We start from the raw sequence: 27,815 nt of genomic DNA on the forward strand, positions 1-27,815 counted from the left end.
GGGGTGATTGAGGAGAGAGCCTGGCGAAAAGCGAAGGAGATTTTGACAGCTGTCAAAGTAGCTGTCAAAGTCGGAAATTCAAAGAGGACCTTAATACGAGGACTTTGCTGGTTAAATTTTGTTACAATTAGTTACAACCCGTTAAAACTTGGATACAAAATGGCGAAAACATGGATAACATTCGGACTTTTGGACTAGAGGAAACAAAGTTACAATAATCCCCTAGAGGAGCTTCGGGACATTACAAAGAAGGTCGTAAGTGGAAAAATACCATCGGAATTTTACAGGACTGGTTATCTTCTGGGAAAGCTGCAAAACGGAAACAATATTGTGTCTACAGGGTGTCCAGCTAAAGGAGACAATAGAATTTTCTATTGAAGAAAGGAAGGGACTGAACGCAAGTTTTTGTTCCTGAATAACAATAACCCCTGCAGACTTACTAAATTTCTGAACTAGAACGTTTTAGCAGCGGAACAAGAGGAAACTGGACTACAACTTGGAAAGAACAATAGGGGGAGCGTTATTAAAGATTTGATGCTAAATGGTTTAAAAATAACTCTAAAAATAATTATAAAAAGAAAAAGCCAGCAAGGAGTTGGGGGAAAAATGTGATTTATGGACTTTAAAAATTCCAGGCAGACAACATGGATTGGTGGTCAGGGGGAAACTAAACCGGGGACGGGGGGGGGGGGGGGGAGAAATAGAATCCAAAGGCTTGTCAACTATTTTCTGAATTGGTTTTCTTTTACTTACTATACTTTCTATTTTTTATTTTCTTATATTTCTATTGTGTGGGGTGTCTTTATCATTAAAAAAAAGGGAAATTGTGGAATGGAAAGGGGGTGGGCCCTGGGGAAAGAACTTTTGTTTTGTTAGTAAGGGTATTGATGGGGATTGTACAAATTTAAACTTAAATTCGACTAATGGTTTAAACAAACTAAGTTTTAATTAGAACTGAGAGCTTGTGGAGCCAACAATACGATAGGGGAATATGGTAGGGGTGGGGGAAAGAGGGAGTCCCGGAAAGTGGGTGTATGAAAATAAGGCTTTGAATGTATTTTAATCTTTTCTTTCTGTATTTCTGAAAATCTTAATAAATATTATTTAAAAAAAAAAAAACATGCAGTCAAATATAGCCATGTCCTAAGGTGATCACATTTTTAGCTTCCCTACCAGCCAATGATGCAGAACTGATGTTGGGAACTAACCATGACTCCAGGACATAGGTAAGAACGTGGGAATAAATCTCTACGAAGCTGCAATTTTCAGTGGCAGCCTGTGATTGCCAAAATGTTGTCGTTCCACTTTTTAATGTGGCTGTATAAAAACACTAACCTGCTGCTGTGAATTGTAATCAAAGAGTCCCACAGTAGCTCCTGAAGAGTCCATTTGTACCTGATTTCCAGGATAATCAAACTGCAGAGAATCAAGACCCACTTGTTCCATAGCATCCAAATTCTGAGATTCAGAGTTTGAAAATTCTTCCACCAGTGGCTTGTGGGTTGCAGGATTAGGAAGGGAAGCCAATCCTTCAGCAGCGCTTGGGTTCGGCCCCAGACGCTCAGTTACTTCAGTTGGGGAGGCTTGCCGACTTCCAGGAGTACGACTGCTTAGGAAAAGAATGCAAAATAGATGTCAGCTTCATTGCTTAAACAACAGCATTTGTGAAAATGCTTCTTTAATTAGTATCAGCTGTAGTTGCCTGATCTAGGGGAAACAGCATACAGCTGGGCTGAATGGCATTAACAGAACAGTTTGAAATGCTGGGATTATGTTTGGAAACGAAAAGAATTAGTCTCTATAACAGCAAGCTCAGGTGGTTAACTACAGAAACAGCCCAATGAGGACTGATGGCCTTCAGGAGCCAGAGAATGTTAAAAGTCAACCAGAAAAGAAAGCTGGGAATAGGAGAGAAAGAGTGAATTGAGCCCATATTGTAGCACTCCTGTCAGAAAGGATACTCTGCAACATTTTGTTGCAGGATGCTCTTATCACTACTGTATCTGAAGTGAATGGACAAATATTGTGGACAGAACAGAGTGGTCTAATGGGGGGGACTCCATTTAACATGGAAAGCAACAAGTGCAGATGGTAGAGAGAACGTAGAGGGGGAGATTAAGAAGAGCTATTCTATAAGCTCTGCTGAGAAGTCAACTCCACCCTATTTCTCTTGCTCTTCAACTGTTATCCAGCAACAGCCACTCCACCAGACTGCAGTATATATAGAGAGAAAGACTGTAATCAAGGCCTCTTCATCTGTTCACCTGGAAGACCACTGGCAGCCCTGTTTAGGGAAGTTTTTAATGTTTGATGTTTTATCGTGTTTTTAATATTCTGCAGGGAGCAGCCTAGAGTGGCTGGGGAAACCCAGCCAGATGGGCGGGGTATTATTATTATTAATAATAATTCTAGTTGTCATCAGCCACCCACCCAAAAGAGCTTCCTGCATAACCCCTTCTTGCCCTTTTCAACATACAGAGGCCAAGTAGACCCTGGCAAAAGCTGTCCCTGCTCCAATAGGTCTCTAGCTTAAAGGAACAGAACTCAAAGTTCCTCTATGTCGCTCCAGATGTGCCTAAACCTCTTACTCATTTCCCCACTGGAGATCAAGCACGTGCTCACCTTGGAGCTAGGGTTCTTTTAGATCCTTACATTGCCCCAGATATATTGCAAAGTTTTTGACACTGCTGGTAAAGCTGCCTCACCCGCCTAGAAATTTCCTTCAGCCAGTGCACACACATCAGAAGGCAACTGAGGCTCTTGGGACATGGTAAAGAATCCTGTCAATTACATACGAGTGAAGATCTAAACACATCAAATGTGTGAAGAGGGGGAAAGAGAGGCAGGCCAGCAGCAAGAGTGATCCTGGCTGGGGAGCATTAAATAGAAAGATCTGGATAGACAACTTGTGTGCACAAACCAAAGCAAAGTAGAACAGGGGATCAGTCAAGCATATTGCCACAGAGTAGACATGCTGGTGGCCCACGTAGAAGGATCATTGAACAGGGAGCGGCCAAAATCATACCCACAAACTTCTAATACAGTAGTCAAACAAGCCAAAGTGAAATATGGAGACAGACTCTCCTATGTCCCCCAGCCATTTATTTGGCTCGCCAAGCATCTATGATGGCTTTAAGACAACCTTAGAACAGCAAAGCCTTTCGACTTGTTTTATAGCCTACACAAATAGAACTTTAAACTATTTAAAGATGACCTGTCTATTTAAGGTGAATTCAGAGAGAGAGAGAGAGAGAGAGAGAGAGAGAGAGAGGGTGCATGCAAGAGGCTGAGTATTATGCAAAATAGGAAGGTAGGACTTGAATCATCCATATGAAAATGAAACTCAGAATTTTTATTTCTTAAAAAATATACTTTGTATCTTTAGAAAAATGTAAATGCCTACTTAAAATCTTTGCAGTCAGCATCCATTCCATTTGGCAAACCTCTGCCATTTATTTTAGTAACATCATCATCATCATCTCCTTGTTTAAGATCTCTGTTTTTGTCCTCCTCAAATGGAGAAGCCTTGCCTTTCTGGTCTCCTTTCTCAGGTCCATCTGTTTCAGCTTCTCTAGTGCCCTAAAGAAAAGAATGTTTGATTCTGAATTTGACAAAATGCAAGAGCACCACCACAAAACAATCTAATTCTATGTTATACTGCACACTGATTCATATTAACACTCAGTAATATACCTTGATTGAGGAAGTTTCAGTCTTATACAAAACAAGCATGAAAGCAAACTGCTGGGATAAACAGAAAGAACTGCTGGGCTTACCTGCAAAAAGTATTTTCCTTTCAATGATTTTTTTTTTATATATCTCAGGTGGGATGTGAGCTCCCTCTAGCATCTGAGGACAGGATTACAGTTGAATCAGAGTTTTGCTCCCAATTGGCTAGGTCCCACAAGTTTACACAACTGTCCAAGTTGCATCCACCCAACATAAGAAACAAGTAACACCACAAAGAAACAAACTATTTTTCTCTGGTTGTATTAGGAAATATTTTCAACTATTGCCTAATGATCCCTGGGATGGAACTTGCCTCTTTCAAGCTGCCACATAATGTGTCAACTCTTTCATCAAGCTATCCACACATTCCTGGTCAGTTACTGCCAGTATAGAGTCCAGACCCCATGAGTGTATAGGTGAGATTCTTTGCTCTGGCAAAATGTTCTGTTCAGCTGCAATCCTGCCTCCAAGCATTAGAGGAAGCTCAAATCCAACCTGAGAGCATCTTCACTCAAAGGAAAAAGTCCAACTTTTGCTAAAGCAGTGTAGCCCTTTTCATCCGTGGAAGAGCTGGTGATCTAAGAGAATCCCGTACACACAGAGGGAAGGAAATTTTTGCTGATTCACCTTCTACCTTCTCCCACCTGTAGCCTCCTCCCACAAGGTTCAATAAGGTCTTCTGCCAACCTTTCAAAACTGATTTGAGAGAGGGGGGACAAGCAGGAGAAAATTGGTAAAAATCAACTCCCCTCATGGAATCTCTGTATCTAACCCACTGTCATGAAGCTGTGGGATGAAACTTATTTTCATACCTATTATTTTTTCTTTACTGACTGTTCTCCGTAAATATGGAAGTGTTAAATAAAATACAACTTTCAGCTGAATACGAATAAAAATGTCAAATAGTTTATACCCTGGTGAACACATAGAATCTTAGGAGTTCATCTAGTCCAACCCCCTGCAATGCAGGAATCTCAGCTAAACATCCATAACAGATGGCCATCCAACCTCTGCTTAAAAACCTCCAAGGAAGGAGAGTCCACCACCTCCCAAGGGAGCCTGTTCCATATGTGTAACGTGTCCCATATGGAGCTTCTAAACACAGCTATTATTTGGAAGTAAATAAATTTTTCCATGAAACTGAATTTCATACAAGCAGAGACTCATGCGGTTATGCATACACAATTATTGTCTACATATATGCTCAAATGCCCTACAGGAAATAATCATGTTAACACAATACACTGCTTCCCACAGGTCAGAATGGGAACCAAAGTTTGCTAGTCCAACTTCTTATTAATACTGATTTGGAACCAGTGCAGTCTAATGGGGGATCCAGCTTAGGATGGTCTAATATTTTGTTGATGTAACCAAGTTACTTACAAAAGCTCCTTTTCTAAATCGGGAGTCCAATTTATCCGCTGGAGAAGAACTTAACACATATTCTACCATGCTCACGCCAAGGCCACCACTCTCTGATCGAGGAGATAAGACAGCATTCACTTCACTGTTTCCATGAAAAACATGTCCAGGCTTTCTCTGAACCATAATAGGCTGAGACATAGAGTGGTCTGTTTTAAAAAAACAAAAACAAAAGTGTTACTTGCATGAATATATATAAAGTTTTTAAATGCTTAAGTTAATGACACTTTGTTCAGTGAGCTTGTTTAGATCACTAAAGCATAATGAGTGTGATTCCTTCCCCCAGTAATTTCTTTCCCAAGTGATTTCTGACCATAAGTTCCTTAAATGCACATCACTTACGAGGTGCTCCCCAGGCAGTTTCTCTCCATTCATCACCAAGGAATATGCCTTTTTGTCCATCCTTTGCTGGATCATCTGGTTCCCAAAATTTTTTGGCAGGTAGCAGCTATTTAAAAAGGATATACCACAGTTAAAACTGGTTAATTTTCAGTTTATTTGTAAACTGGTGCTGACACAAACCAGTGGAACAGGCATGCTTTGCTTAACAGGAGGTGTTTAGGAGAGTGAAGCAGTGGTATAGCCCATTATAAGTGAACCTTGCTAAATTTAGTACTAGCATGCATTAGTACATAAAACTTTAGAAAAAGGATGGGAAACCTGTGGTCCTCCAGATGCAGTTCAGCTACAACTCCCATTATCTCTGACCTAGTGGCCTAGTCTGATGAGAGTCAAACAGGGTCATAGATTCCCACTTTGCATAGTTTGTAATTAAGACTTCAACCCTATCTCCAGGTACCTGATTTAATAACATCTAAATTAAACAGGACAAAATGCACAGAACTGCAGCATTACAGGTTAGTTCCTTACCTATCCAAACTGAAATACATTTTAATGAAAATCAAACCAGAAACATGTCTAATACATATTACACTTCAGCACCAGTATACATGCCAGATACCTGCTACTTTAGGGCCATGGAGAATGTAACACCTATAAAAAGCTCCAAAAAAATAAAGATGCACTGGTCCCTTCAGCCAAGGCTGCTTCCGAAGGATTATTTTCCATTCAGACATAAAACTTGTTTGTACAAAGTGATCCATGCTACTCTTTGTCAGGTGCAATTCTTATAAAAATCTTGCTACTCTCAGTCTTAAAAAGTGTTATACACAAATGGCTGCAATTCTCAGCATTCACTCATTAAAAGTATGTAAACTGATCTGGCTTTCAGGCAATATTTGAAATTCAGTTAGCATCTTTTTCTATATAGACCTGGGGTTTCCAAGTAACTAATTCAAAAAGGCTGGGGTGGGATGATTTGATCACCCTGGATGAATCTAAACTGCTAGCACTCAACATGCAGCCCTTTCCAAGCATGTCTCTAAAATCAAAAGTCAGAGATATGGGGCAGCAGTAAACTTATGAGTCCTGTCAGCAGAAGCTGTGTGACAGGACTACGTTTGCACAATAGGGTTTTCTCCCCTCCTTCCCCAAACGTGGCTGGGGGGGGTGGTGGTGTCAAAACAATCACTTTAGCACAACACTGAATTCCTTACTCTGAGCTTTATTTAGCATTATCATTCTGTATAGACATGAGGTTTCCAAGTTACTAATTCTAAATCCAGGAAAATATGTCAGCTATTTCAATACATTAAAATGTTCCGGTTTAAAGAAAAAATACTTGCTGGAACCCTGTGCATGTGTCCAACTGAAACAGATGCCATTCTGCATAATATAAGCAATGTTTGCTTTCTCTGAGTGCTTGCCAATATTAACAGTACCTCATTTAAAACTGATATACCTCTACCCAGTAATTTTCACGTAAACATTCCAATGAACTGAGGAAGAGCTCTAGGTTCGTTTAAAAGTGTAGAACAGGAAGCAAAAGGTGAAGATATTAGTACACTTTAGTATTTCACCTTTGCCACAAGCACCAGCATATTTGGAGACATTGTACTATCATTTCGGATCTTGAAAACTGTGGCTTGAAGAACTCAAGTTACTGATAGCTTTGAACACTAGCTTGACACACAGAATCAATCCTTCATCAGATGATGAACTTTCTAGAAAAACTCAGTCTTGCCAACGCATTCTCTCCCACAATGTATGTGCTATTTGTGTTAAGGCTTTCATGCCGAAAGTACAATGCAAGACTCAAAGTGTACTTGCATAAAAGGTGACTTGAAAATTCCTCCAACAACAGAAGATACATATCCTAAATTGTGGCTCTTTTAAGTGATGCCAAGATTAACAGAGCGGTGATTTATAAATTCTTGTGACAATCCATTCTATACATTTCAATTAAAGTTATTTACCTCTCCCATTCCCCGAGATTCTAGTGCAAGAGCTTGAAACTCATGATTCATTTCATCCACAGAGCGAACCTGGAGAAAATAAAAATAAAAATTAGATTTCACTTGAAAGCTATGTGTTATATTTTTAAAATTTAGAAGTAGTTTCCAAATTGTTATGCCCCTGTTCACTATGCCCCATTTTTTATTAACTGAACTTCCTTGGTTGAAGAGAAACAGACCATTCTCTTGAATATTCACTTGGTGAATGAAAAGAACTATGAAAAATCTTTGAAAGTACATTATTTAGTCACCATGAACTGCTGGTATAATACCCAAATAAGTAAAACTGATGTAATAAACTTCCTAAGTAATTTATTTCAGGCAGTTACTAAGCACTCTTAAAAAGGAAAAGCTTACAAGAACAAATAAGATGAACCTTACAACAATAAGAAATGCCTTGATAAAAACAAAAAGCACCGAAAACATGATTTATCATCTCTCCCACAACCCAAGCATGCCTTAAATATATTAACTAATATAAATCATCATAGTACATTTTAAATCCCTTGTTTTCATCCATTTGTATCCTTCTACAACCAAAAATAGCCATTCAATTTTCAGAAGAGTCTTTGAAACCATACCTAGCCATACCTAGCTTTGCAAATATGCTAGCAGTTTTACTACTGCACCACTAGAGTGCAAGAGGAGGGGCAGCAAATTTGCCTGTCCTCCTATTTCCAGCAGCCTTTCTCAACCTGTGGGTCCCCAGATGTTGTTGAACTACAACTCCCATCACCCCTAGCTAGCAAGGCCAGAGCTCAGGGATGATGGGAGTTGTAGTCCAACAACATCTGGGGACCCACAGGTTGAGAACCGCTGCTTACAGCCTTCCCCAATCCCCAGCACAACCTTCCAGGCTGTTCTGAACAGTTCTCCCAACACCCTGACACCCTGGAGCAGATTTTCAGAGGGAAAGTAGGGAAAGCTGCTGTAAATTGCCTCCTTCCTATTCTATTAGTACAGGCGTCCAATGGATCAAAAGCTCTTCCACTAACCAAACAGCACAACTGGATTCAACTTACTGGCTACCTCTGTGACATTCAAATGTTAAGGAACATCAGTGAGCAGATATATATTATTTTAAAAGCAAGGACCCAAGACTCAAAGCTCTGCTGATTAAGTAAATTTACTACTGGGTTTAAATGTTACACAAATCAATGTTTTATAATCAAATTGTTGCATTATTAGTGCATTTTCAAAACACCAAATTAAATTCAGAGTTAACAGTAATCAACAACAAAAAAGTCTAAAACCAGAATGCCTACAATTGCCTGTATAATGAAAATTAAAACCTGAATACACTGATTCTCATTTAAAAGCATTTTAGTAAAGTAGTCATCTTCTACTCTATGATTATAGCAAACCTGCTGCCCAGTCATGCAAAAAATACTGGTTATTGTTGCTGTTGCTATTATAACACAACACAGAGTTAATGTCATCATTTTGAACTTTGAGCTCCAGGTGAAAATGCTGACAGTGCCCCCACTACTAGCTTGGAGAACAATGGGCACAGAGAACTGGAATCAAAATCTGAAGGAGACATGGACTCTATTGTCCATTTCCAGAGCAGAAACTCCACCTCTTGAGATAAGGAACTGGATCTCTAGTTGATGTCTCTGGTTGAGCCCCAAAATATGGTGAAGAAGGATACTGATTTATATTGCTCGACCGGCAAACACCAAGACATGTAAAGGATTTGCTACAATGATGAAGGAATCAGAACTGAGCTAAAGAAAGGAAAGCATGTGTTCAAAGGACAACCCTATATGAGGTGCAAGAGAACAGATCATAAAGTTAGCTCCTGAAACAAAGAAGCTAGAAGGAGGATGACATGGCATGAGTAACATCAGGAGAAGTCTTAAAAAGATAATCAACACAGAGTGCTGCCTTTTCTCTTCATAAAGAGCAAATCTGAACTGCTAAGATCCACTAGCTGTTTGATCTACCCATCTCTAAACAAGTGCAGGTTGCTGGTTGTGGTTTGTTGATGAATACCATAACATCCTGTATGCAAGGCAGTGAAAGCACCCTTTTCAATATTTACAATTGGAAAATGTAATTTACACGTTGACCTAACACAAGCTGCACAGCAGTATGCTCTTGTTCAACGTTCCAGGCAGCCAGCCATGCCTTCCCCGAGATACTCCATTCCACTCTCCCTCCTCCATTGTTTTTCCCTTCTCAGGCAGAAAGATTTAGCATTCTGTGCCAGCCACGCATGCTCCATCCCGCTGTGTTAAGGCTTTTTGTGCTTCTGCAAAGTTCAGAGTTCGCCCGAGCATGCCAATACCTCTCTTAGTCACTACTGGTGCTGTCTTGGCTACATAGGCAACAGAACTTGATGAATGAGTTCGCTATTAGTATACAGAAACAGGGTTACATACAAAAATATTGCAGTGCAACTGCTGGAACCCACCTCATGGTCAAGCGTGGATATCTAATCATCATCATCATCTACTGGAAGAAACAATTACAGCACCCTAGTTTGTAACTAAGTAACTTTACACTAATGGGGAACATAATCCAAACTTTCTAGCTGTGCAACCCACATGATTTCCCTAGAGTTTGCATAGGTTTAGACACTTGGAAGCAAATTCTGAGATTCAGGATTACTGTTTAGAGCCATGCATGGACACTTCATTTGAAGACTTTACAGAAGCACTGGCTATATTACTGGGCAGAATTTTTGATATTTTTTTTTAACTTGTGAAGCGTGGTCAACACTGTCCATACATTCTAATTTTTACTTGATGATGTGTCATTAACACAACTTTCAAAATCAGATTTTTTATCCTGGTTTTACATAAAAGCATGTTTTAACATAGGGGTTAGATAGAGGTTCATAATTTGCTTTATGGGTGACAGCCAACATTATTCACCCTCACAGAAGACCCACTTAAATCACAAAACTAATATTGACTTATCATTCTACGTTTACTGCATCCAAGACAGACATGAACTCTGAAAACTAACTACAGTGGTACCTTGGTTTGCAACCGCTTTGGATTACAACCCACGTCAAACCCAGAAGTGTGTGTCCCCCTTTTTTTGGATTACAACCCATTTTTTTATTATTACAGTGGTACCTTGGGTTAAGTACTTAATTCGTTCCGGAGGTCCATTCTTAACCTGAAACTGTTCTTAACCTGAAGCACCACTTTAGCTAATGGGGCCTCCTGCTGCTGCCGCACCGCCAGAGCACAATTTCTGTTGTCATCCTGAAGCAAAGTTCTTAACCCGAGGTACTATTTCTGGGTTAGCAGAGTCTGTAACCTGAAGCGTATGTAACCTGAAGCGTATGTAACCTGAGGTACCACTGTACAACCAATTGGGGGGGAGGCCCCATTGGCGAAAGCACACCTTAGGTTACAACCTGCTTTGGCTTACAACCGGACCTTCGGAATGGATTATGGATGTAAACCAAGGTACCACTGTACAATGCTAGGACCTAGCTCAATAAAAAAAATTAAGAGCACTAAACAGATCCATGCAAGAAAGTAAGTTTTACCCCAGACTACAATCACCTTTATATAGCAAAAACAACAAATATTAAAAACAATGAACTTTTCTTAACTTTGTTAGGAAAAATCAGAGCAAGACAACCTTTTAAAATCAAGGATTCTTAGAAAGACTGCATTCCAAAGGTATGCATCAGTATGCAGAAAAAAATTATTTCACAAATCAATTATTTCACTCTTTGTCTTCTCTTGAAACACTAAATTCAGAATCAACTTTGTGTCCTTGGTTACCATGTCATGTTCCAGAAAGCATGGTGCCTTTTGCACTCTCTTTATTCTAAATATTTCCAGCACTCTGCAAGATACAAACAATTTGCATACCAAAGGAAAAGCCAAAAGCATGCTACAGTAATGAGAATAAATAGGAAGTGTGATCTGCAGGACTATAGAACAGTAATTAATTCTATCTGCTAAGCTTACTTAAGCAACCAGAGAGCTGGTGAGGAACCTTAGAGCCAAGGTTGGAATGTGGCCCCTCTACTTGACCCTTGGAGATCTCCCCAGGAAACCTCACCAGTTCCACTTCACACCAAACATTTCTGCCTAGCTGGAATGTGTCCTTGAACTCCAATACTGCCTTTTGCTTCTCTGGATGGAGGACAGAGCACTGTGTGAAGCACCTTGCCTCCTGTGCAAGGGCAAAATGTACATTTATTGCTCTACATACTTTGCCTCAAGACACGCCCACCACTGAAAAATGGCCCTCGGAATTTTGTCTAGAAGGGAATATGATCCTAAAGAACAATCAATTCTGATCTCTATAAAGCTCTTCACAGGAAAAAATTTATACAAGATGTCCTATTCAGAAGTGTAGTTGTTCATGCGACCATAGATGTTTCTGCAGGAACCACGCAATTACAATGGAAAAAACAATTTCCTCTATAGCAAGAAAGTTGAAGATGAGTACCCCTGAGTTATCAAGCCATTACAGACCTATCAGGTATTAGCAAAGAAACTCTTTTAGGAGTATAATCCTGAATTTAAAGGAAAAAATATTCACATCTTGAGTAGGTAAACTCAAAGCAGCAGCAGCAAGCTGTACTTGAATTGTTCCAGAGACTAAAGGAATCTCTCTAAAATGCCAACTACAATAAACAAGGCATGCTGAAACAAAGTACGAGAAAGGGTGGCATTCAACTAAGTTTTATGCAGGTACAGCCACTGAATTTAATGAACATGACTAAAGGTAAATCCAGAGTTCAGTGTACAGATCATGTGGCTATAGTCTACATGTTATGCTGTACCACAGGGGTGGCAGGTCTGTGGCTCTCCAGACTACATTTCCAACAGCCTCAGTCAGTATAGCCAATGGTCAGGGATGATGGGAGTAGGCCCAACAATATGTGGAGGGTTCCCTACCCCTACTGTACACATAAAACTCTAAATAAAAACGTCAGTCCAACTTACGGACATCTGGGTAGGCAGATGCAACCCCAGATGTGGTATCACGAGTCTCCAAAGCATTAGAAAAATAACACTCAACAGGATGCAATATTGTGTACAATAAGCTTATAATGTAGGTGTTATTACTGAGATTCAGTGAATCAGCAACAGTTAGCCATGGCTAAGTAACATGCAATGGAAATTAATCATGATCAATTTACTCTGTACTGAATGTAGGATATAAGTGTAACAGGCAAGATTACATGCAAAATTCATTTTTAATTTCATCCTGTCACTTTTCTTTGATTTGTCAAGATGAACCACTTGGTACCACCTATCCACCTGCCATGAAATGCTGTGCTTATGATAAATTAACCTATACATATCTTTCTGAAAGATATGAGTTAAAGGAGGGGAGACTATAAGCAAAACACAAATAAGCTACCTACCGAATGATCTACATGAATGCTATCTCCTGTGGGCCGACGGTGCTTACTGAAGTAGCCACTCAGTTGCTCACCAGCCTGCCTCTGGAAGACATATCCAACTGTGGCATCATCCTGAGACCATCCACTGAAGGGTACCTGGACACTGGAAGCACCTGACACTGCAGATGTAGGGATGGAGTGAGGACTGGTTCCACCTGAATTGGGCCCTGAAGTTGTTCCACCTACTGTTCCAGCTGAGGTAACCCCTTGTTCAACCCCTCTGGTTTCCTGACCAATGTTCACATGCATCATTCCTCTGGTCTCCTGCCAGGACACTTCATTCATACCTAGGAGGACACATGTAATTTCATACCATGTAGATACCTAAAAAGAAAAAGGATTGATAACGTAAAAGGCTTTCCACAGAAGGAGCGTAAAATATGCAGTTCTTATAATTAGGATTTCAAAGCTAAAAATCCAAACTATAAGGAACAGAGAGTTTGCTCTGAAACACTGGCTTCTCTTTGGAAGCCCAACACAAACGTCTGACGTTACCCTAGAAACAGGTATAGGCAAACTCGGCCCGTCATATGTTTTGGGACTACAACTCCCATCATCCCTAGCTAACAGGACCAGTGGCCAGGAATGATGGGAATTGTAGTCTCAAAACATATGGAGGGCCAACTTTGCCTATGCCTGCCCTAGAATATGTAAGGTAATATACTAAAAATGTTCTAATCCATCTGCCTGTCAATCTTCTAACCAATGCTTTTTGGTGGGGGTACTTAAGGGAATGTAGTACCAACCTTTTTTTCCTAGAAGAAAAGCACTAATTAAAAGTGCGGCACTTACTATAACAACCGGTACCTTTTTTCTAGAAGAAAAGCACTGCTTTTAACTTTTCTTCCAACAAGCCATACCTTTCAAATCAGGAACTCAAAGTAGTTACTCATTCACCATGTATCAATAAATGAAAATTAAACCTCACTCCCCTCTCTGCATAGGAGCCTAAGAGCACTAAAGAATTGGCATGCCAGTCAACTACAGTGGTACCTCAGGTTAAGAACTTAATTCGTTCCAGAGGTCCGTTCTTAACCTGAAACTGTTCTTAACCTGAAGGACCATTTTAGCTAATGGGGCCTCCCGCTGCTGCTGCGCCACCGCCGTGCGATTTCTGTTCTCAACCTGAAGCAAAGTTCTTAACCCGAGGTACTATTTCTGGGTTAGCGGAGTCTGTAACCTGAAGCGTATGTAACCTGAAGAACCACTGTACTGACCTTGGTTACATAGTTCATAAAGCTGTAACACTGATGAATTGGCCTGCTGCCTACTTAGTGCAACAACCAACAGGCTTCTGCAACAGATGCCATTGCTTTATTTGTTTCGAATTATTTTCTTTTTAATTTTGTAACTATAGTCTGTTCAAAGATAAAAGTCAAGAAGTGGGCTGTATTCAAAGCAGCAGAGTTTCATTGATGCAGCGGCACTTCTATTTCCACTCCCCACACCACGCTACAAAAAAACTACTTTGAAGAGTCCCCATATCCCCCTAAGCCAATTCTGAGTGTGGGGCGGGGGGGGGGGGTCTGCAGAGGAGGTGTGTATGTGCAATGGGAGCCTTGGATACTGCCCATTGTTCAGTAAAGAACTCACCTTTATACAAATCTTTATTTCAAACGGTCTAAAATTTTCAGAAATTGCTGAAATTTTTAAAAGGCGTAATAAAATTAGCTTTTGTATTGTATTTTATCTCAAACAAAACAAATGTGAGAGTAAGAGCGTAGGGAACATGTAAATCTCTTCTTTCTGGAATTACTAAAAGGGAACCACGATAGACCAGAATTAATAAAAAGGCACCTATAGAAAAATCCTAGAAATCCATGCTTAGTGATTTAGACCGAGGGTAGGCAACTACCAGCCTGCAGGTCAAATCTGACCTATGGTATACAGTGGAACCTCGGAAGCTGAATGCCTGTAAACTCAAATGTTTCGGCTCCCAAACAATCAAAAAACGGAAGTGATTGTTCCGTTTTTCGAATGATTTTAGGAAGCCGAAAGTCCGGTGTGGCTTCTGATTGGCTGCAGGATGCTCCTGCAGCCAATTGGAAGGCACATCTTGGAAGTCAAACATTTTGGAAGTCGAATGGACTTCCGGAACAGATTCTGTTTGACTTCCAAGGTACGTCTGTATATGGATCTGGCCCACAGTCTTTTCTACCAAGTAACCATTAGGATTAACAAAAGCTGTGGAAACTACCAATTTATGACTAATCTCATTGCATGCAAATTATTTCACCACTAAAAGTTCCATCCTATTTTGGCAGACCTCTTGCCAAGTTGTTCCTACCATCAAGAAATTTCTACTCATGTTAAACTGAAATCTACCCTCCTGTAACTTAAGTCCATTATAGTTAGTTCTGTACTATAGGACAGCAGAAAACAAATAAACATACCCTGTTATTTCAACTTTTCTTCAAAGGACAATTTCTTATCTTCCTAACCGCCTCTAAGCCCATTACAATTTGTTTACATCCATCTTCAAATGCAGTGCCCAAGACTGGAGGATTACAAATGAGGTCAGAATAAAGTGCAGCCACTTCAAGACTTGGAAATTATAGTTCTATTAAAACAGCCTAAAAATAGCATCAGCCTTTTTTGCATCCCCACATGTTGACTTGTGTTTAGCTTGTGATCAAATACAATCCTGAAATCCACTCCACATGCATTATCCTCAAGTCTGGGACTCAATATTCTGCACTTGCTTATTTGATCTTTTGTGTAATAGCAAAATTTTGCATTGGTTTCTGTTGATTTTCCTGGAAAGTCTGAGTTCAGATTCACATTTATTCTGAATTTTATTCCTTTCCTCTGTGGTGTCACCTATCCCTACCAGTAGGGCCACCTACTGCAAATATGATCAGGATCCTTCTACCTGTTCATCTAAGTCACTGCTGTTTAAGTTTCATAAAATGTTGATGAGTTTCGATTTCATAAAATGTTTAGGTTTCATTAAAACGTAGACGAGTACCAGGACCGAGCTCTCACTCAAAATTCTCTCTCCAGTTTTTTCTGGCACGGAGTACTCAAGAGACTAGTTTCCCAACAATATTATTATCTAACTCACATTTACCCAGTTTCCTAACTAAAATGTAACGAGAAAAATATACATTACATCCAGTTTTCCAACACCCTTTAAGCTAATAAAGAGAAAAATGCAGTTTGTGTGGCAGAATTTATTGTTAAACCTATGCCACCTTCTACAAACCACTACATTATTAACAAGGCACTCATTATTAACAAGGTTTGTGGTTTCCTAGATTCTCTTCTCCAACCATCCCTTTCTTAAACTGTCTCAATCTCCAGGATTTTGGCAACTCGCGTTATTAGAATTTATCAAATATGGCAGAAAGAAGTTCTAAGAGTGCATCAACAAATTATTTTATTAGTCCATGATGCAATTATCTTACCCAGATCACGGGTTCAACTGACCCAACATTTTGTCCCCAACAGTGGCCATCACATGCTCCTGGGAAACTCACAAGCTGGGCATGACAACAAGCAGCTCCTGCAAGCTCAACCCAGCCACTAGCCCCTATTGTTTGTCACCTAGCACCTAGAACTTAAATGTTGGCAGTTATTTTGGGCTAAACCATGTCTTTTCATGCTACATTAACAAACCTACCCTCCTTCCACTTCCCCATCCTCCTAACGCAAAGCCAAGAGGCGTTGGGAAGCTTTTGCTTCCATTTTTAGCTCATTTCAACTGTCAACTACAGTGTCATTCTAACTAGGAACTGTAGTTACCGTTATCTATTGTCGTAGTTTAAACAATTCAGCTTCACAAACTACAGTGTAAAGTTGGCTTATTTTAACCTAACTCCACATTGTTAAGAGTTTGAAGGAAGAGGAAATGCACACGTGTGGAAGGGGGCTCAGCTTGTTCACATAGCACTAAACAAGGGCTAGTGCTAAATCCATTACTAGGATCAGCTTACCTGTTGAGTTTTTATCACAACTATTGTACTTTCCATTCAAGTGTTGAAGACTACTTGTTTCTGTTTGCATTGTCTCAAGTTCTTTTCCAGAAGGGAGCAGTGTCACCTACTCAAGGAAAACACTCGTTCCCAAATGCAGGCAAGCCTCTCCATTGGCAAAGCCCAGGCACTAGAATCCAACCACTGTTACTGCTAGCCAAACACTCAAGCACTTTTGCCTTATCAGATCACAGCACAGATAAATGAAGCTGACTGAACTGTCATTGCACACAAGAGTTCCACTACAATCCAAAGGGATTTATTGACAGTCACTCAAATCCCCCACTTCTACAGAGAGTTGGAAGGCCAGGAAAGAGTACTGGCAGAACACTGAATTGGCACTGCTCAGCTTTCTTGTTTCCTCAAAAAACCTACTACTTGTCTGCCCAGGTCAGGGTGTTCCAGCTACAGGCTGCTTGCCTATTATTATCTCCACAGGTCCTCAATGGAACAAGACCTACCAACACACAGTACCACAAAGGAGATCCATGTCATTATGGTCAACCGTAAGCAGGATGCTCCCAGCTGTTCCTCTATGATATGTTTTCCAAGCAGGCTCCTCACAGGTTATGTGCGAAGGTTATATCAAAAGTGAATATATTCCTAAAAGGAGTGTCTTAAAGGTGTTAGTGCTATGACTTTCCCATGTGCATTGTTCCTTTCTTATTCGGGATTGGTCTCTAGAGACACCTTTTCCATCCCCAGATGCAATCTAGCTTCAGCTGGACTCAGGGTGGGACACGTAGCCTGCTACCAGTGGCCAGAGCCAGAGACCCTCTACTCTCTGATCAATCAGGTTCCCAGGATGGCAAAAGGACATGCCACTCAGGGTGCTGTGGGGTAAGTGCTGATACAAAGGTGTATAGAAGCACCCAGTTTAGAGGAGGAAAGCATCAGTCAAAAGGTGTACGGGACTATTCAGTGCTCATGCATATTGGTTCAGATGTTCCTGAATGTCAAAGTCCCTTTCCTTTTCTAGTGATACCTGGATTTGAACACAATATCTCCTGCATGTGAAATTTCAGCTGCTTTACCAGGGCTCCTCTGCAACCTACAGGAACCTGGTGTTCATAACTGGGTCTTGACATTGGCAGCCCAATGATATCTGTTTCCTGCCCGCTGGCTGACCAGGCAGGCACTGTTCTGTAATTTTTGAAGAATTGCCTCAAATTGAAGGAGCTTCCTCTTGTGTCTGTAACATGACTGTTGCTAGACAAAGCATGTAAACAGCGAGGGAGCCATTTTCTCCCCTAGCCCCACCTGGAGCTACTGCTCCAATCTCCTGTTTCCCAACCCCATGTGGCAGGAGTGAAAAACCTGTGGCCTTCAAGATGATGTTGGACTGCAACTCCAAATAATCCCTGACCACTGGTTGCACTGACTGGGTCCGATGGAAGTTGCAGTCCAACAACAGTTCTCCCTTTGGCAAATATTTATTTTCTGCCACAGTGTGTCTTGAATCCTGGGAGCGAGGAGGGACACGAGTCCTCTCTGCAGATCTCCTGCCAATGGGACAATGCAGGTACTATACTCAGCAGCCTGTCCTTCATTCCCCTTGTATGTGGTTAAATGCAATTATTTTGAGCAGTATGCAACATAATGAGACCCAAACACCTGCCTGAGGAGGAACGGTGACATGAGTGTGTATGGATTGGTAGAAGACTGTCCTGAGGCATGTATCTGTTGGAATTCTGCCTGGGTCAGAGGAATGTGCCACAACGTAGGCACCGGCAGATATTCCTTGGCGACCTCCCCGCTGCTACTCCCAGCAGATAAGCAGGCGAGGTCTCGGCGATTCTTCCCAGATGTGAGAAGAACACACCGTTTCTTCTCTCTCCCCTTTGGTGTCCCCCAGGGAGGGGAAAGAAGCAGACAGAAATCTATTTACATTCTTTATTTCTGTCTCTTACATCAGTACAGAGAAACATGTCTGCACTCCACAGCAGTAAGAATCAAACTCCACCCATGTACTTCCAGTACGGGTCATATGACACACACACACTGAGCTAACATCCGGTGCTCAGTACAGAATGGACTGCCCCTTTGTTCCCATGGTAACAGTCACAAACATCCTGTTTGGCTTTCCAGCCACAAGCAGCTGACTGAGCTGCTAGAGCCTTTGCTTGCTGCTGCATTGCTGCTTTATGGCAACAGTATCACCATCAGTGCACTGACTCCCTCAATCATAAGAGTGGTATGGGGGTCAGTACTACAACAACCCATGATTAGTGGATACTGGCAATATTGCCATAGACAAAATATTGCTCAATTGTATGTTATTCCATTTTCCAAAGCAGTTTTTTCCTCTCTCATGTATGGGGCTGACCCCATATAAGATGCAACGGTAGCTGCACCAACGTAACAATGGCTGCTCACTCTCACCTCCCAGCATGAGGCATATAGGCTCACACCCTGAAAATAGTTTTTCAATGTGGACTACAGAATATGCCATGTTTCCTATAAAGCTTAATCCAGAAAACAGCAAGCATGAGGATGTTTCCACAAGAGGCCTTTCCCACTCTATTCCTAAAAAGCCATTTTCCAGACTGAGAACAGTATGCAACAAGTGAACACTGGTACAATGTGGCAATTCCATGCTATTTTGGGTGGTTCCTAATGATGCTTTCTGAGGGGCTCGTGAGATTTCAAAGGAAGATAGAAGGGAAGTCCTCTTGCTTGAGCATCCTTATACTTAAGCTTCTCCACATATAATGGTGTTAAGTTTAGGAAACATCTACAGAGACATTAAGTGCCACCCATCTAGTTCAGATGTTTATGGAACAAACCAGAGAACCTTTGTGCTATGGGCCAATCTTGGCCAGTGAGGCCATTTTGCCCAAACCACACCCACCAATTTAAATTATTTATGACATCACATAATGGGCAAATATAATTTCTAAATCAAGAAGGCGTTTGCTAAAACAAAGAAAACAAACATCCGTTTTAGCAGAGGATTTCACTGCAAACACGTTCCCTGCTAAAACAAAGGCTCCTCCACTCTCCATTTTTGCAGGAAATTCCTCCCCTGCTGAGAGGGGAGAAAATAGTCCATTGTAGGCATGGCCTGCCCATTTCAAAGTTGCTGCAGCAACAGTAAAATTTTGGGCTCTTGATGCTGTTTGCTTTGCCCCTGGACAGACGGGCTGCTCCTCAAGTGTGTAGTATCAACTGTTCCCTTTCTTGCTGCTCATTTCTGAATAGTTGCTTTTGCCTTCTGCATACTGTGCATTCCTTGGGGCAGCCAGTCAGTTGGCACTCTCTCACTCTTGCCTCTCGGTGTGCACCAGCAGCAGCAGTAAGGACTCAAAAAGTATGCATATGTATTTGGAAAGGAAATTAGAAAAGCACCCAGGTAAGCTCCTTTCAGTCTCTTCCATTGTTTCCTGTGGCAAGTAGTGGGCAGAAGGCAAAGAGGTTCCTTCATTCCAGGAGCTGAAATGTTAGGGGCCTTCTGAAAAAGCCTCCTCACTGTCTCCAGAAGATTTTTTATTTTATTTTTTGCATATAGGTCATAAACCCCCTCCTGATTCAGCAGCACCTTGCAAGTTGTTTTGAAGTCTGTACTTCAAAGCACCTTGAACATGACCTCATCATAACATTTGATTGAGAGGTGGGTGGCCCCACCCACCTGTCAAATTTGTCCCACAGGGTTGATTCTGATAAGGATCTGTCCCATGGAGCCAAAAAGATTTACCACCTGCCAGAGAACCAAGCTATTTATTTATTTTAAAATATTTCTTTTAAACTCTGGAATTTTACCTTCCTATATCACTAATCTGGAATTGGGGGGGGGGGAGTATTCTCAAAACTCATTACAGTGTTAAATACATTAGAACATATGCTTGTTTACCATGCTTAATAAAAATGAACAAGCTGTCAATTAGCCCTCCTCAATATACAACAGAAATGTATAATGCACTGATAGGTCTGAAAAGTTGCATGCTCCAATATAATTTGCTGCAGAGGAAGTCAACACTTAAACTCACATACCCTACCTAAAAAACTGTTTCCTTAAAGACTAAAGGGGGGGGGGGAATGCTGTATGTGAAACCACATTTACCAGAATGTATAATCAAATGTCAGTTACTCATTTCATGCAAACTGCTTCCTCACACAGATACTATATTTACATTTTTTCCTAAGGCACATTATTCAAACCTTCTACTGAACAAAAGAAAATCTGCCTGTATGACCACCACATGTCTTGCATATCCGACTCTTTCCCTTTTTTCTACTCAGCATCTTACCATACCTCCAATAACCAAACTTGTTCACAGTTCCCCCACACTAGTTCCTGTTTTGCTGACTTCTCTTGCGGCCCTCACCACACTTCTTGCTGATCCTCCCACAGAGACGTGCTAAGTTTTTCTTCCCCAGACACCAAAATAAGTTCACCTCACAAATTCTTCCTAACTAGACTAATTTCCAAGTCACCGTGTTCCAGATTCCCTGTGGCATCTCTTTGGCTGGCCTTTCAACAAATCCCAAGGACTCACACTTTAAGCCACATGGATGCTTCCAGCAGACCCAAACACCTTCTCAAGTGTCTTCCAATTAAGAGAATCCCATCAATTTGTAACCTATTTCCTCACCTGGAATCATGTGTACACTATACAAGGAGCATCCAGACTCTTTCTTCTACAGGGGGAACTGACAATAAGCATCAAACCAACAACCCACAGAACCAGGATTACTATGTCAATGAATGTTTTAAGACATACTGTGCAATACATCTACAATAAGTCTTTGCACACCCTCCCCTAGAGCCAGTGTAACAGAAGAATGTTCCAGTTTACCATCTCCACTTCTTTAGTTGCCATTTCCCTTCTGTGCACCCTTTTGTTACATCTCTCTCCTTTCTCAGGTTACCAATCCATCAAATACAGTCCCCTGGCTGGAAGGGACCAACACCACAACAAGTACCCTTCCACAATACCCACTTTCAGTAAAACACCCCACGGTTCAGAGCCTCCTCGCTACTACCTTAGTCCCACAGCAGAAGGCTCACCAAATTAGGCTGAGCGTGTCAGACCAGTTTCTGCAGGCAAAGACTTAACCTTTTTGCTTCGTGCTCTTTGCTGTGGTTAACAGTCCTTTGGCTGGCACCTCCAAAAAAAAACCCTCTCGCCTCTTTGCAGCCCCACAATAGCAGGCCTTCAAACACGATTGGGGGGGGGGGGCAAACCTACACAAACCCTATTCATTCCCCTAACCCTGTTAAATAGGAGAAACTGAAATCCTTCTCCCCCACCCCCCAATACCAAAAACAAGGGGGGGAAATCCCTCTAACAACCCCCCCTCTTTCACAACACACTGCCCCACCCACTTCCAAAATTATCTTTCTCGCCTGTCCTGCGCTCCCCGCTTGGCAGAGACGAAGCAAAACGAGACGTTTTAAAACGGAGAGGGCGAAACAAAACAAGCAGGAGACGCGGCTGCCCGGATCAGGACACGGCAGACGTCGTCCTCAGCACCATATTGACTCCTTCCTCTCTTTGCTTCCAAGCAAGCAAGCAAGGAAGCAAGCAAGCACCACACCCACACAGGCGCCCTCCTTTCTTCTTCTCCTCCTCCTCCTCCTCTCTCCCCACCCCGCTTTCCCCTATGGCTTCCCCGCCGCCTCCAGCAGCGAGGGCCTGCCCGACGGGCCTAGTGCTCGCCAACACAAAGGGAGGGCCGGAGAAAGAGGTTGGTGGGGGGGTGGGTGGAGACAGAGGGCACCGAAGACGTGCACTCAGGCCCGGAGCAGCTGCAGCAGCAGCAGCGGCCTCTTCTCCTGGTCTGTCTGTCTTTCTCCCCCCCACCACCAAAAAAAGAAAATACTCCAATCCCCGGGTCTGAAACAATAGGACGTGGGTGAGCGACCGTGCGGTGGGCGAGGATAATAATGGACTCGCCCTCCTGCTCCTCCCTCTATCGCGCTCCCCCTCCCCCGCCGTTCCATGGGCCGTTCCATCCCCTCCCCCACCCACCTCATCCCATCGCCTCAGCAGCCGAATACTCACGGGCTAGTGTGCCTGTAACGGACACACGGGGGGGGGCGGGCTCCCTCCTCCTCCTCCTCCTCCTCCTTCCTCCGGGTACACCTTCACCTATAATTACCCAACCACCCCGTCGCCTTCCCGCCTCCCCCTCCTCCTCCCCCCGCCGCCGCCGTCGTGGTCCCTCCCCCTCCTCCACCCTCGCCGCCGTGAGGGAGACTCACAACAACATGGCGAGCGACTGAGAGAAAGAGAGGGACGGGCATAGACAGCAGCAACGGCGGCGGCAACGGCAACGCGCTACGGCGCATGCGTGCCGCCGGCCCGTCCGTCCGTCGACGCCGGGAGGGAGGGAGGGAGGGAAGGAGGAAAGGGAGCGTATCGGGAGCCGCGTGCGCCGCCGCCCAACGTGCGCGGCGCGCGCTTGGCGCCTGCGCACAAGGCGCGAGAGAGGACGAGGAACGGCTTACCAAGCACAAAGGCATTGTAAAACCAAAGAGGTGGTGAAAACGAGCCGGTGCTCAATACTTCCGGTTCTCTGTGGGCCCGTCCAGCGGGCATTCGCGTTCCCAGGACCCGTTGCAAATCCTAGAGTTGGGAGGAATTACCCCTAGGGTCATCTAGTCCAGTCCCCTGAAATGCAGGAATCTCTGCTAAAGCGCCCATGACAGGCGGCCATCCACCCTCTGCTTAAAAGCCTCCAAGGAAGGAGAGTCCGCCACCTCCCGAGGGCGACCGTTCAATTGCATGGGAACGGTTTGGGGGGCGGGGAGGCGGGGACTCCAGTAAATGCAATGCACTTTCTCTGTTGCGGTTCTTTGAAACCGTCATGTTCAAAACCTACACCGAAACTGCTCATGGGGACTGGCCCACTCATCAGGCAAGGTGAGGCGACTGCCTCGGGCGGCAGCGTCCCTAGAGACGGCAGATCCAATGCTGCCTCTACAGCGGCCCCATGGCGAATAGGAGGCACAGCTGGTCTCCTCCGTCAGTTGTTCCCATTGTGCAGCAAGCCCACAACTGGTGTTCAGAGATACTGTATGCTTCCTCTGAAAATTTAACTCTCATGGCTCTTAGGAGAAGTTTCCATGGATGGAGCTGATGTAGACAGAATGACTTTAGCAGGGCAGGGGGGTGTAGCCTGAAGTACACACACACTTTCCAGAGGCAACAGACGCCACTGTTTCCATATAGCTATGATATATAGGTCACAGTCAAGGTCACAACCCACCTCTGTTTCCTTGATGATGAGATCTGAAATATACTCGGAGTCCAGAGTGGATTTCATGCTCTTTATTTGCAACTCAGAACATAACAAGATCTGTACGGCCGCTTCCGTTTCATTAACTAATAAAGTCAGGGTTTGTGGTTGGTGCAAATCATAAACTGCTGGCAATATATGAGTGTACTACAAACATCGTAGCAAATGGATTCTTTCTCATACGGTTGTCTTCAGCAAGTGACAAAGTTTGTGATCATATTGATCTGGCTGGCCCATCCTCTCTAGACTGAATGAGCCAACGCTGTTCCAATCCCATTAAAAAAATATTGCATATTACAGCCAGCTCTTTACCAGATGGATAGCGCAACAGCTTATGGGGTCTGTAATAAATGCTTAAAGAGAGCTCAGGTGCCATTTCTAGAAAAGCTCTTCAGTGCTGCTTCAAGCCAGCAAGATGGATTGTTGGTAAGTTAGGCAAAAAATTGCTGCAATGGTTGCTGCAGCAACTCCACAGAGATTTTACTCTTGAGGTGCGATCTTAGGCACAGGAACTACGTACTGTACCTTAATTCATAGGATCATAGAGTTGGAAGGGACCCTGTGGATCATCTAGCCCAACCCTGTGCAATATAGGAATATGCAGCTGTCCGATACGGGGATCAAACCTGCAACCTTGGTGTTATCAGCATGTAATCAACTGAGCTTGCTTTTATTTTGTACATCGCAGGGTGTAAACCATGTACCTCTGCTGTATATTCCCAGAATGTCATTTCTGGTAGGGAAAAAAAGCATTTATTCAACCCCTGGAATTGCCAGGTTAGGGATGGTAAAAGATTCTATGCCTGAAACTCAAGAGAGCTGCTACCAATGAATACTGAGCTAGACAAACTGTTCCTTGGTGACCCTCCAGCATTGCTTTACTCCAGGGGTCAGCAACCTAAGGCCTATGGGCCAGAAGCAGCCCGCGGAGGTTGTTTGACCGGCCCACGAGCCACCCCCGAACTGAGCCGCCTGCTAAACCACTGCGCTAAACCGGCACAGCGCGGTGCGGGGACTTGCTTCCACAGTGCCGGAAATCGCGTCTGCACAAACGCCGAAAATCGTGGGCAAGCACAATCCAGCCACAAAGGGATCTCCGCGGGACCAATCCGGCCCAGGCAAGATAAACCTTGCCAACCCCTGCATTACTCAAACATCTGCTTTGTTTAAAGCAGACATTTCCCCCACTTTCAGTGTCTTCTTTTCTTACTTTACTCAAAGTTCTCCATCTTCCATTTCTCAGCTGCATCATGTGAGAGAGATAAAGGATGCTGAGCACTCTTATATTCCATAGTGCTTTACTCAAAACTCTGCCATTGTTTAAAACTGTCATTTACGTCCCTCCCTGCAGATATTTTAAAACATGTCTTTCCCCCTCTTAGTATCCCACCCTCCTCACTCCCATGTCATTGTGCAACTTGCCTTCTCTTTTCCTCCCCTCTCTCCAGCCCTGACTGGGGAGAGTTGTGATACAGCGCTATAGAACCTCCAAGGGGAGCTGCGTGGCGACAGCCTTGCATTTTTATGTATGTAGGAAAATAAGTCATATCATTATATATGAAATAGTGAGTCAGCATTTCACAGGACAAATTGTCAGATGTGGTGTTGTTGATTAAATGGTGGAAGAGTTCCTAATGTGGCTGCCGTTATCTTTCAGCAGCTGTCTTTATCTTGGTCACAGCGAGAACAAACGTGCATTCCTATTCCAGGACTCTACAGAAGAAACGCAAGAGGACAACATTTAAAAATGTGAAACCAAACCTTATGTCATATGATGTTGTAAACAAAATCTGCCCTTCTTCCCTTATAGGGTATCCAAGAGCCCCTATAGAGTCCTTAAGTGGGTTTGCTATCAGTAGGAGAAAATAACAGAGGCCAACCAGAGAATATTGAGAAGCAAAGCAGCTAGCAAGCCTGATCTTTATTAAAACTGTTGCAAGAGGGTGCTCCCCTCACACGCAGGAGAAAGGGGGAGGACCCAGAACAAAGGTGTGCCTGCTCTTATATAGACATTTTAAATTCCCTGCCCTGGAGCTCAAGACCACCCCTCCATACATCATACATACATCACAGAAGGGGTGTAACCCAAGACCACCCCCCACAAACATCATACCTACATCAGAAAAGGCGGTCTACAACAGAAATTTGAATGTTGTTGTTTTTCCTGTCTGCCAGGTTATCTGACAATGCCTTATCTGATTTCCTTTCCTGGTAGTCTGCCCATTCCTTTGAGATGCGGATTACCCAATTCCTGAGACAATGGGAAGGATCCCTCACCCCCTCCCTCCTTGCAGAGAAAACATTTGGTCAGTTGGGGAGTCAAAATGGTTTCAGGATTGTCTTCCAGACATGTGGTCCACATATCTATGTACGTGCTTGGTTGGTACATTTATGAACATTTATTATATATAAAAGACCTTAATTTTTTTATTATTACAATGAGAATAGAAGGAAAGGCATAGAGCTGCAGGAGCACAAGGGGCTGACAGCAGATGAACTTGTGCACAATAGGCATGGTGGAATGAACAAAGAAAGTTAGAAAGCCTTAAATGTAAGGGGAAAGCATTGGAGCCAATACAGAAGCCAACATTGGGCCAATAAAAAGTTATCAATAAAAGCAGACCTATATCCCCACTCAGGTATGAAACTTACTGGGTGAAGGGGGAATCCCTTTTTCAGCCTAACCTACCTTGCAAGCTGTTCCAAATATAAAAATCGTGTATTATACGCTATTTATTTATTATTACCTTTATATTCCACCTTACCTCCAAGGAGCTCAAAGAAGTGCAAATGGTTCTCCACCAAATATATCCTTACAACAACCCTGTGAAAGACTGTAACTGGACTAGTAAACCTCAGGGCTGACTGGGAATTTGAACCCTGGTCTCTTACCACTACACCACAGTGGCTCTTTTGGAAAATACTTTTTGGTGAGAAAATACTGCTGAGCAACAGGCCAAACAGGCCAGAGGAGGTTGTCTCCTTCTCATCGGAGTCTACGGCTGCTTGGGAGGTGTCCAGAAGGAGAGGGCTTGAGGGATGGAGGGGCCAGGTGCTACTCCCAGCAACATCTAGGGCAGATTAGCCTAGATGAACTCTGTTGTGTTTTGACTTTTGTGAGTAAAAGCTGATTGCACTTCACACCTCAAGTCCGTTTCCTGACATGGGTGAAACTGCATTCCTGACAGCCCCTTGACACTGATAGCTGAGATAGCACATAAGCAACATGGCTAGGAGTCATTGATAGCCTTATCCTCCAGGAACTTGTCTAATCCTCTTTGGACGCCTTCCAAGCTGGTGGCCATCATTACTTATTGTAGAAGCCATCCAAGTTGGTGACCATCATCCCTGAACTCTGGCTAGGGCTGATGGGCGTTGGGAGTCCAGTAACGTCTGAAAGGCCATGAGTTCTGTTTTAACTAAATAGGCATGCCTGTACACCTTTAATTTGAAGGTATATATGACACACACGGGTGGCGCTGTGGGTTAAACCACAGAGCCTAGGACTTGCTAATCAGAAGGTTGGCAGTTCAAATCCCCGCGATGGGGTGAGCTCCCGTTGTTCGGTCCCTGTTCCTGCCAACCTAGCAGTTCGAAAGCACGTCAAAAGTAGATAAATAGGAACCACTCTGGCGGGAAGGTAAATGGCATTTCTGTGTGCTGCTCTGGTTCGCCAGAAGCGGCTTAGTCATGCTGGCCACATGA

General features: G+C 43.0%; 1 protein-coding gene across 43 annotated transcripts in view; it reads right to left on the reverse strand.

Moving 5' to 3' along the window:
* The window catches only part of PUM2 (pumilio RNA binding family member 2), a 63,986-nt gene extending 40,799 nt beyond the window's left edge, over positions 1-23,187 (reverse strand). For 3 of the 43 annotated variants that reach the window (XM_083730016.1, XM_083730023.1, XM_083730011.1), the window contains exons 1-6: positions 22,874-23,023; positions 7,467-7,535; positions 5,494-5,599; positions 5,113-5,300; positions 3,404-3,579; positions 1,336-1,606 (exon numbers count right to left, since the gene is read on the reverse strand). In XM_083730016.1, the coding sequence (XP_083586142.1) occupies positions 1,336-1,606; positions 3,404-3,579; positions 5,113-5,300; positions 5,494-5,599; positions 7,467-7,517 (792 nt within the window). In that variant the 5' untranslated portion in view covers positions 7,518-7,535; positions 22,874-23,023. Of the gene's footprint in view, positions 1-1,335; positions 1,610-3,403; positions 3,580-5,112; positions 5,301-5,493; positions 5,600-7,466; positions 7,536-12,855; positions 13,219-21,876; positions 22,647-22,840 lie in introns of those variants that run through there. The other 40 variants (XM_083730015.1, XM_083730022.1, XM_083730010.1 and 37 more) reach the window with 32 other exon arrangements.
* Between the last annotated feature and the right edge of the window lie 4,628 nt (positions 23,188-27,815).

Source organism: Podarcis gaigeae (genome assembly GCF_964106915.1).
Source record: "Podarcis gaigeae genome assembly, chromosome: 3".
In the NCBI taxonomy this organism is placed as follows: Eukaryota; Metazoa; Chordata; class Lepidosauria; order Squamata; family Lacertidae; genus Podarcis; species Podarcis gaigeae.